Source organism: Elephantulus edwardii, unplaced genomic scaffold (assembly GCF_000299155.1).
Source record: "Elephantulus edwardii isolate Elephantulus edwardi_28Jun2011 unplaced genomic scaffold, EleEdw1.0 scaffold00086, whole genome shotgun sequence".
In the NCBI taxonomy this organism is placed as follows: Eukaryota; Metazoa; Chordata; class Mammalia; order Macroscelidea; family Macroscelididae; genus Elephantulus; species Elephantulus edwardii.
In genome coordinates this window covers 3,149,655-3,160,397 of record NW_006399836.1, presented here as the reverse complement: position 1 = coordinate 3,160,397, position 10,743 = coordinate 3,149,655, and the positions used below count along the sequence as shown (strand labels likewise).

The 10,743-nt window shown below is 57.1% G+C and overlaps 2 protein-coding genes across 2 annotated transcripts in view; one reads left to right on the top strand and one right to left on the bottom strand.

Moving 5' to 3' along the window:
• Window positions 1-971, top strand: part of CSDC2 (cold shock domain containing C2, RNA binding) — a 2,744-nt gene extending 1,773 nt beyond the window's left edge. Inside the window, exon 3 of the mRNA XM_006890079.1 lies at window positions 624-971. Coding sequence (XP_006890141.1) covers window positions 624-786 — 163 coding nt within the window. The 3' untranslated portion in view covers window positions 787-971. The remainder of the gene's footprint in view (window positions 1-623) is intronic.
• Window positions 972-2,938: 1,967 nt separating this feature from the next.
• PMM1 (phosphomannomutase 1) overlaps window positions 2,939-10,743 on the bottom strand; it is a 15,373-nt gene continuing 7,568 nt past the window's right edge. The window contains exons 2-8 of the mRNA XM_006890078.1: window positions 9,625-9,742; window positions 7,141-7,217; window positions 6,883-6,974; window positions 6,601-6,700; window positions 4,186-4,261; window positions 3,289-3,404; window positions 2,939-3,088 (exon numbers count right to left, since the gene is read on the bottom strand). Of these exons, the coding sequence (XP_006890140.1) occupies window positions 2,966-3,088; window positions 3,289-3,404; window positions 4,186-4,261; window positions 6,601-6,700; window positions 6,883-6,974; window positions 7,141-7,217; window positions 9,625-9,742 (702 nt within the window). The 3' untranslated portion in view covers window positions 2,939-2,965. The remainder of the gene's footprint in view (window positions 3,089-3,288; window positions 3,405-4,185; window positions 4,262-6,600; window positions 6,701-6,882; window positions 6,975-7,140; window positions 7,218-9,624; window positions 9,743-10,743) is intronic.

The window sequence follows — 10,743 nt, the reverse complement described above, 5'->3', positions numbered from 1 at the left end:
CACAGGAGGGGTTCTGGGGTACACACACAGGAGGGGCTCTGGGGTACACACAGGAGGGGCTCTGGGGTACACCACAGGAGGGGCTCTGGGGTACACACAGGAGGGGTTCTGGGGTACACCACGGGAGGAGCTTTGGGGTACACACAGGATGGGCTCTGGGGTACACATAGGAGGGGTTCTGGGGTACACCACAAGAGGAGCTTTGGGGTACACAAATGGAGGGACTTTGGGGTGCACCACAGGAAGGGACCCAAGGTACACAGTGAGAGGGAGCTGGGATGCAGGGAGATGGCTAGGCCAGGTGAAAGGGGGACTCAGAGCCCAGAAGCCTGGAAAGCATGGGCTGGGACCTGCTCTGTAGGGCCTAGTGTGTCCTGGTCAGCCCTGAGCCTTTTGGCCTGCAAGGGACCTAAGGCAGGCCAACCTGGGGGGCCTCCTCGTCCAGGGCTCACTTGGTGCAGGCCACTGAGCTCACAGCCTCCTCCGTACACGCATCGCACTTCATCAATCCCAGCCAGTGCTGTTTGACACCATTTCACAGACTGGGCAGCTGAGGCCAGGCCCCAGGGGCGTCTGAGGGCTGGAGGCGGCGGCTACTGCTGACACTTTCTCCCTCCCACCAGCATCGAGGGTGAGTACGTGCCAGTGGAAGGTGATGAGGTGACCTACAAGATGTGCCCCATCCCGCCCAAGAACCAGAAGTTCCAGGCCGTGGAGGTGGTCCTCACCCAGCTGGCGCCCCACACCCCTCACGAGACGTGGTCCGGCCAGGTCGTGGGTTCCTAGGCTCCTGGTTCAGGTGCCAGCTGGCCGGGCGGTGGGGGCCACACAGGGTGGACGGGTAACAGCCAGTCCTGTGTCCCCACTGCCTGGGGCAGCCTCCGTGTGCACGTCTGTCTGTCTGTCTGTGCTTGTGGCTGTGAGCGTGTGCCTCCACCTGCCTCTGTGACCCGTGACTGTTGTGACCTGGCCAGGCGCTGGACTGGGGAGAGGGTACCAGGCCCGCCTCTGCTTGTCTGCCGTCCCTCCCTCAGCCCTTACACGTACACAGGACCCTCCCCCTGTCCAGCTATCACTGAGCCTGAGAGCCCCAGGCCAGACTGGGGCTGGGGGATCAATTGGACCCCTGCCTGCACAATCTCCCCCTACTCTGCCCAGACCCCAGCCCACGGGGCAGACTTGGCTGTGCTGTTCAGACACCCGCTCTGGGCTGGAGTGTCCCTTCGGCCTGGACTTTTCCCCCCAGAAGGCAGGCCAGAGAGCACTTTGGGGATCCCCAGCGGAGCTGTCTTCCCACCTCCCCACCCCCAGTGTAGAGGCAGGGCAGGAGAAGGGGGTTTGAGGTTCCTGATTTGCTGGTACCTCCTCTCTGGTCTGGTAGCAGCTCTATGAGCCCTAGATTAAGGGGTGTTCCCTTGGCTTGGTGGCGCAGAGATTAGACCTGCCGAGGCCTGGGGACCTGCCCTCACCCAGCTTGGCTGGAGTCACCCTTGTCCTGGTTCACAAACTGTACTGGGTCCCCAGGGACCCTGAAACAGGACCAGGTGGGGGCACCGTGAGACCACTGGCCCCTGACCCCACAGTGGGCCTCGCTGCTGCAGCCACAGGAGGGGCACTCCAGGCCACACCAGTACCGCCTGTGTGATGGTCCCTCTCGGGCCCCAGGAGGGCCAGGCCAGGGAGGCCAGCAAGGAGGGGGCTGCCTACACCCTCTACTAACCAGTTGCCGCTGAGTCCCCTCTGCCCCAAGGTGACTCCACGTGTCAGAGTAGAACTGTGCTTGAGGTTCAGAAGGGGGGCGCCAGGCCTTTCTTCCAAGTTGCCTCTGGTGAGTTCAACCTTCACCTTTTCCTCAGAACCGAGCACACTACCTGTACTGCTCTGTACCACTCCACCTGAAGAAGGGACAACATGGGGTCACAGGTTCAAGGGACAGTTCCTGCCAGGGACAGTGACCCTTAGAAGCTGTGGGAAAAAATCGGGGTCTCACCTGCTCCAGGATGAGCGACTCACCATCCGTCTGGGAGGGTGCCCGAGCCCTCAGGGTGATCAGCTTTGGGACCTGCACTCCACCCCAGCATACAGGCCATAGGCTCTGAGCTTCTAAGATGTACTGGGAGCCCCCCAAAACCTGGAAATGCCCAGCCTGACACCTTACTCTGAGCTGGGGCTTCCACACGCAGCTCTAAGTCCCCCTGGATTCCTTGGCTGGAGTCTTACCAGTGCAGCTCAACTCCTGGGGTCACCTAGGGTCTCTCATAGGAGTAGGACCCTCTTTTTCTGAGGTGACATCAGCCCTGGGGTTGTTGGGGTGACACGGGCAGCGGCTCTTCTTCCCTACCACTCACAGTGTCCAGTCAGAACCCTACCCTATCCCCTGACTCCCTTGTCCTCCTTGACACTGGCAATAAACCCTCAACTATGACCCCTGGCCCTCGCTGCCTGTCTGTCTGGGCCCTGGGGAAGGGACTGGGGCTGGCCACACCGTGAGTGGAGGTTCTGGCTTTACAGGGTGGTCTGACTGAGTTCTCATCCTGTTTTCTCATCTGCAAATAGAGGACCCCACAGCATCTGTGACCTGGGCCCATTATCTGCTCAGACAATTAACACTGGACCTCGTTCCAAGAACTTTAATATTTGTGACATAAAGTTCCCTATCACCCACCGTTCCGCCACGCATCACGGTGGGCTCTGCCTCCTTCCACATGGCAGAAACCTGCTCGGTTTAGAAGGCCAAGCAGCCGCTGAGGCCGGGGCCCTGGGGCTGAGGGCGGGACACTGTCCTGGGCCAGGCTGGACCTCGGGAGGGAGGCTGTCACTGGGAGTCTAGCTGGGGATGCTGTCCTCACAGACCCCTGTCTGTCTTGACCACCTGCAGCAGGTACACAGGAGACAGGCCACCTGGCCCTGTCACCCTCAAGGCAGGGCCAGCCGCTGTGAAGTCACGAGGGACACATGTGGCCCCTCAGGCCTCGTGGGCGGTCTCAGGGAAGAAGATCTCACGGCACCTCCGCACTGTGTCCTGTGGGGAGACCACGCTGTGCCCCACGGTCCGGGGGTCGGAGTAGATCTCAAAGTCATTCCCGCCCTGTGCACAGAGGAAAAGAAAGCAGAGGCTGAGGGGCTGAGGATGCTCCCAGGGCTGGGTCCTCACATGTGACATGGGGCAGCGTCTAGCCTCCCGGTCCATACAATAATGGAGCTGGTGAGCCTCCCGGGAGAATGGTTCTGTCCCCCTGCACCTTGGCTTTGACTCTGGGGGATTTGAGGCAGGGCTAGGCCACTCACGGGGCTGGTCTCGTTCCCGAAGAAGTGGATGGTGTCAAAGCTGTCCTGGTCCAGGCTGTCCAGGCAGCAACGTTTGTCCCAGCCCTCGGGGAAGATGTCAAAGCTGATCATGCCTCCTGGAGGGGGTGGAGAGGGGGCTGGTGATGCTGGCAGAGGGGCTGCCCCAAGGGGGATCCGGGCAAGGCCAGGCACAGGGCACGTGTACCCTCAGGGAATCATGGGAGAACTGGGGACAAATGGACAAGGCACTCCCCCATCCCCAGAGCCTACAAGTGCAAGGAAGGAAAAGCCAGGCAATTCCCTGGAGGGGGGAACCCAGTGGGTCCCAGAAGGACCTCTCTGAGGTGATGCTGAGCTGGGACCCCAACTAGCTTGGGGACATTGGGAGCGGAGTTCCAGGCTCAGATACAGAAAGCACACAGTCTCCAGAAGGGAAAAAGGGAGGCCGGCAGGGATGAGACCACATAGCGCTCCAGAATGAAGGAGGTGGGGAGACGAGCAGGGATGAGACCACATGGACCAGTGCTGAGGGGTTTCTGGAGGGCTCAGAGAAGGTATAACAACGTGGTTGTCTTCTCCTAAGACCTCTGTCCCGGGGAAGAGGGCTATCAGGGAGGTGGCAGTGAGGACACTGGCTGCAGTGACAGCTGGGACTTGGGAGGAGGCTTCAAGCAAGAGCAGGGCGAGAGGCCATCAGAACCCAGACATGGTCCTCGCCTGGACCTGGACTTGGGGAGGGGACAGGGAGCGCTCAGGCCCCCTTCCCACAAGTGCTGGCCTGAGCCGCAAGGTGAACAAGGATCGGGTGGGAAGCCAGAAAGCAGGAGGGGTCCCGGGGGGCCCTGATACATGGACGGCGGGCTCCCATGTTTCTTAGACCCTCTGTGGTGGACACACCTCGAGAGAACCTTAGCCCTTTGCCAGCAAACTCTGTCTTGAGCGCTTCCACGAACTTCTCCCGGATCTTCTCCTTCTGTGGGTGGAGAGGGAGTGGACTGAATCTCAGGGGCCCTGTGCTGAACGTCCAAGGCCCACGAGCATCAAGTCTTCCAGGCGAGGAAACTGAGGCTCAGAGAGGGGCCATGCCTCGTTCCAGGTCATACAGCCATAGGGTGGGGCCTGAGCCAACAGGGGGGTAGACAGAGTCCTTGGCAGAGGCACAGGAGGAAGGTCCAGGGGACAGGACCAGCAGGGTCCCAAGTAGGTGGCCCTGTCCTGAGACCACTCTGTTGCATCCACAGACACAGGAGAGAGTGAGAAGGTAAAAGCGTGGAGAGACCTGTGGAGAGCGGCATGTGGGTGCCAACCGCGTGGCGTCCTGCACTCGCTGGGCACGTCCTGTGTGTCAGAGCCAGGGCTTGGGGACACCAGCAGATACCCCCCACCCTTGCTGCCCTGGCTCTGAGCAGGGCCGGGAACGCTGGCAGCACATCTGCGGATGGAGTGAGGAAGGGGTCCCATCGTCTAGCTAGCCTGGTCCTTCTGGAGCCTCTGAGAGAAGTGGTCAGGTCCGGGCCGGGAGGAGAGGAGGCACCCAGGGGCCCCTGCCTTACCCGGGGAGCCAGCTCTGCCTGGGGGTCTCGGCTGGCATGCTAATGGGGGCCGCTCGGGGTAGGAGGCTCACTCAGCACAGATTGGCCAGCAAAGGGCCCAGGAGTGGAGTGACCAGCCCTCAGGCCACTGTTTGGGGTGGACTGGCGCTGGACGGAAGCTGTGGCAGGTGACACGCCAGGCTGCCTGGCGCCAGGTGTGGCTGCTAGTAGTGAGTCACCTGACCCTCAAGGACATTTCCTGATCTGAAAGACGAGGCAGTGACCCTGCCTGCTTCCCTCCCATGATGGAGGTGCGGCCCCACCAGCCTTGACCTTGCCCTCCAGCAGAAGGCTGTGACCCCAGGGAGGCCAGAGCTCCACTGGAGGTTTCTCTTTGGACCCAGGGTGAGCGTCAAGGGTGCCCACATTGCCAGGCTGCCTGGGAGACTGTACTTGCCCTGTCCAGGGGCAGGCTGGTCACTGGAGTGTCCCGAGGAGACCAGCAATGTGACCTGCTCAAGGTCACCTGCCCTCTGGCTTTGTCTTTCAGAGTTCTGAAGTCAAGCATTGATTGATGCTGCATCTGAGCTGCTAGAGGGATAAGGGTAGTCTAGAATGTTCCAATACCAGAAGGGGAAAAACAAGACCCAAGAGCGATAAAGGCACTAAGGAAGTCAGAGATGCCATTGGGGGAGGGGGGGAGGTGAAGGTGTGGGGGACCCAGGTGAGGCCTTGGGGATCCAGGGGAAGCCTTGGGGAGCCAGGTGAGGCCTTGGGGATCCAGGGGAAGCCTTGGGGAGCCAGGTGAGGCCTTGGGGAGCCAGGCCTGCCCTGTGCAGGTTTCTCAGATGTTCCTTGGCCTCACCCTGTCCTCACAGCAGCTCTAGATAATAGTATAATAATGATATTCTATCCATTTTGTAGAGGAGAAAAGACTTACACAGTTAGGTACAATGAAGGGTCAACTTGGGACTGCGGGGGTGGAGGGGTCACCTTAAGGGTAGGAGGAAGAAGTGAGCTATTCAACAAGAGGTGCCTCAGGGCACAGGGTGGGGACCAGTGAGCTCAGAGGCAAGTCTCACCTACCCTCAGGGAAGCATTTCTGAGCCTCAGAGTTACCACTCATAGAATGGGATCATACCACCTTTTTCATCTAAAAATATTTCATGAGCACAGAGGCATGCTGGGCACTGTGCTAGACACAGGAGGTCCAACTCAACCCCGCCACTGGCCTCGAGTCAATTCTGACTCCTGGTCGCCCTGTACGGCAGAGCCGACTTACCTGAAGGTCTTTCAAGGTCATAAGCCTTTACAGACACAGACTGCCACATCTCTCTCCCACGAGTAGATCCTGATAAGGCTCTGGGCCTGATCACACCCAAGTTAACTGACAGGATTCTTGGCCCAAATTCCAAACAAATTACCATCTTCCCTAGTCTTCCCTAAGAGAAACTGTCTTGTCGGCCTGTTTGTGGTCACGTGGCGTCCCCTCTCAGACCACGCAAAATAAAGGCCTGTTCGTTTCTTGGGACCAGCCTCTTTCTCTCTCTCTCTCAACTCTTTTTTATCTAACACTTGTGAAGCTGAGAGTTTGGAGCCGGTGGGTGGAAGACAGATAATAATAAACAAGATGGGAAAAGGAGCGATGTGGTGTGTGAGAGGGTGCTCAAATCAGAACACACAGCCCACTGATCCGTTTCACAGCTGGGAAGTTAACGAGCTCAGCGAGGCCCTAACTTAAAGAGGCTCAGAGAGGCCTGGGGCTGTAGGGGGGTGGCACCTTGTCCAGCTTGGAGAACTCGAGTCTCTCTTCCAGGGTGCAGCTCCGGCCGATGGGGGAGACATTCAGCATGCCGCTCCGGAACTCGATGAAGGTGCCCCTGGTAGTGGCCGGGGTGAGAGGACAGAGAATGAGTCCAGTCCAGCCCCACCTCGGACTACAGGCCCCCTGGGCTTCAAGTACAGGACTCCCTCCTGCGCCCCTCCTCCCCGGGCCAGTCCTGGAGGAGGCAGGCTGGGCGGGGTGGTCACTGCTGGAGGAGGCAGGCTGGCCGGGACTCACCGCTTTTTGGGCAGCCTGAGCAGGGCCATGTAGCTGAGGCAGAAGTTGATCAAGTCCTGCAGCAGCTCCTCCCCCAGGTGGCTCTGGAGGGTCTGGGAAGGAACACAGGCTGAGGCCTGGGACCACAGGACGCCCCTCCCCTGGCCCAGACCAGTGGGAGGACATGGCATCCCTCCCCAACACACCCATGGATGTCTGTGCCCTGAGGAAGGCGGGGTGTCCCTGTCGGGGCCCTGAAGCTTTGGTGGGGTCACTGACCTGCTTGGAGAGCAGCCGTCCATGTTTGTACTGCACCGTCCCGTTCTCAGCAAACACATAGTCAAACTTCTCGATGACTTCAGGGCCAGGGGAAGAGAAAAGAGGGAGACCAGCTCTGATTGGTACTCCCAACCAAAAAAATCCACGGTCTTTGCAATCACTTGTTATGTGTCAGAGAGCTGGACAATGACCAGGGAGGGCAGAAGGAGAATTGATGCTTTTGAGCTTTGGTGTTGGAGAAGAGTGCTGAGGGTGCCATGGACTGCTAAGAAAATGAACAGATCCATCCTGGAGAGGGTTAAAGCGGGCTGCTCCTTGGAGGCAAGGATTCTGAGACTCGTCTGACATACTTTGATCATGTTGTAAGGAGAAACTGGTCCGTGGAGAAAGACATCATGCTTGGGAGGGTGGAGGGCAGGCGCAGGAGGGGAAGGCCCTCTATGAGGTGGATTGATTCAGTGACTGGGGTAATCAGGATGAGTGTGTCGGAGACAGTGTGGTTGGCACAGGACAGAGCAGAGTTTAGAGCTGTTGTACATAGGGTCGCTATGAGTCGCAAGCAACTTGACGGCACATAACAACAATGACCACTGAGCCTATTCCCATTCAAGGTGGCCCTGTGTGTGCAGAGCAGAACTGGCTTTCTGGGCTGTAACTTCAAAAAGATTGCCAGGCCTTTCTTCCAATGCAGCACCTCTGCATGGTCGAACCACCAGCTTTAGAGTTAGTTGTCAAGTGCTTAGTGCGTGCCACCCAACTAGTCTCCCAGGGTCCAGTGCAGCGGGAAGGTGAAGCTCATACCCTGGCTGGGCATTCAAGGCCCATTTGGTCCGTCCCGAGCTCTTGATGCTTAGCAGAAAGGAGTTGTGCTGCGAACCCAAAGGTTGTTGTTAAGTGCCGTTGAGTCGTAGGCGACTCATAGCGACCCTGTGAACAATGACCAGAACACTTGTATAGCTTCGGTCGTTTCTCCAGGGGCAAGCTATTTCAGAAGCAGATGCCACTCCTGCTTCCAAGCTTGTTTTTTTAATCAGGAGGCTCGATTAAATACTGTCCTCCATGGGTGACCATTATCACATTTGGCCACATCAGTGTCACATGTTTAGCATCACAGCAACCATGCGTTACCTCTGTACAGGAAACACTGTGCTATACCACTTAGAAGAATGTTTGACAAAAAAAACCCAAACAATTTAAACCAGGCCTGAAGGCCGCAGATTAAAATCACCCACCTTGGGCTTGGTAGCATAACTTTCTGTCCACTAGGTCAACAGAGCTCTATGTTGCTGTTGTTACTGTCGTTAAGTGCCGTCGAGTCGTAGATGACTCATAGTGACTCTATAAACGAAAGACCTGAACACTTGGATAACTTTGGTCGTTTCTCCGTGTTCACAGAGTTTCTGGAGGCAAGCCATTTCGGAAGTAGATGCTACTCCTCCTTCCAAGCTTGGTTTAATCGGGGAGCTCCACTGAACCCTGTCCACTGTGGGTGACCATTATCGCATTTGGCCACATCACATGGTTCAAATCCACCAGCTGTTCTGTGGGAGGGAGACGGGCAGTCTCCCCCAGTGTAAAGGCACTGAAAACCCACTGGAGGATCAGCTGAGTCTTCCGACTTGATGACACAGACCCAACGTCAGCCACGCTGCCTCCACAGCCTGCAGAACTCTGGCTTCTCTCCTACAAGCCAGACACACCTCCTGCGTCTGCTCGTGACATTCACCGGCGTCCTTTGCCAGGAACCACCTCCCTTATCCAAGCTACAGCTCTGTCCTCGGGAAGCCTTCCCGGACTTCCCAGCAGAGGGCACCATGTCCCACTGTGCTGCCCGCTCTCCTGCACAGGGCCAGCGGTCACACTGCGTCCTCAAGGCCAGGATCCAGCCTTTTCAGATAAGGCTGCTGCTGGAAGCGCTGGAGTGACCAGAGGGGACACAGCCAGGAGTGGCGGGACGGATGGGGATAAAATTTTGGACTTGCTGGTGTTATAAACAAGGGAGGTGGAGAGAAGGATTCCTGGACTGAAGGGAAGCTCTGGTTTCAGGAATGGAAGATGTCAGGCTGGGTTCTGCTTTACATTTTAGTGCACAGAGCATATGACGAACAGACACTGCACTGCCGCCTCCCTGCAGGCAGAGCTGGACAGGTGCGGGTGCCATTTAAAAAACTGGGGCCAAACGCTGCTCAACGGGTAACCACACTGCTGTCAGGTCTGAGGCGACTCGCCGCTAATCACCTCTCCACTGGGTCTCCAAGACTAAATCACACAGAGGGCAGGGAGACTGCCCTTCATTCTCCTGAGAATCAGCCAGGGATTTGAACCACTGGAGAGGCTAGGACTTTGAGTCAGCTGTGCCACTCTTGAAGGGTGCCACGAGTTCCCTATAAAACTCTCGTGCACGCTCACGCAGGCACGCTCTCTCTCACTCACACACACGCACACACACACACACACCCGACTCCCCCCCCACCCTGATCCTACCTTCATCCCCTTCGCCCAGCTGCTCCGCGATCTTGGAGTAATCAGAACCACCCACCACGCCAATCTGCACCCGAGAGCGAAGCTTCTGCAGGAAGGCAGCTACCTCTGGGTCAATTTTCTGAGGATTGAAGAACACAATATTCCAGCTGTCAGCGCTTGGTCCTCTAATCCAGGGAACCACCCCCATCTGACCTGAGCGAGGCTGGCGCTCAGACCTCAGGACTGGAACAGCTCAGGGCTCTCATTGGCAGATGACCTTGAGCAAATGGATTCATTTTATTTAGGAAAAGGGGATTATAGCAGTTAAGTGACTGGAGGGAGGGTGACAGGGTTAAATAAGACCACACATGGTCAGACTGGCCGATGAAATAAGGAAGACTGATGTCAAAGGGATGCCTTTGAATTATGGCTCTTAGTAAAGTATATTACATTTACTATGACCTGCCGGAGGAACAAACGAATCTGCCTTGGTAGATATCTAGCCCAAATGCTCCTTAGAAGCAAGGACGGTGAGACTTCATCTGGGGTACTCTGAACATGTCACTAGCAGAGCTTGGAAAAGCAGAGGGCAACAAACAAGAGGGACATCTTCACCTAGATGGGACGACACGAGCTGTGACGATGGGCTTGGGCACAGCAAAGCCCTGAGGATGGCCCAGGAGAGGTAGCCCAGGACAGGCAGCGCTTCTGCCATCCTCATTTCCAGCATCCTTCTAAGTCAGAATCAACGACACATCACCTCCTAGCAACAAAAACCAAACACCAGCCGAGCTGTCTCTGGCTCCCGTAGGCTCTGCAGGGGTTCAATCGGCTGATTTTTTGAGAAGTAGAAGGCTCTCATCTGTTGTTCATAGAGTTGCTATGTTAGGTTTAGACAGCACCTAACAGCAATGACAACAAGAAGCTGCAGGCCTTTATCGTGAGGCACCTCTTGATGAACTTGAGCCTCCAAAAAGGTTAACACCACCTGGGCAATGAGTAAGGAAGATGGAAGAACTGATGCCTTTGAGCTGTGGTGTTGGAGGAGAACACGGAACATCCACGGACGGCCAGAAGGACAAACAGATACATCTTGGAGGAAGTGAAGCCAGAGTGCTCTTTGGAGGCAAAGATGATTAA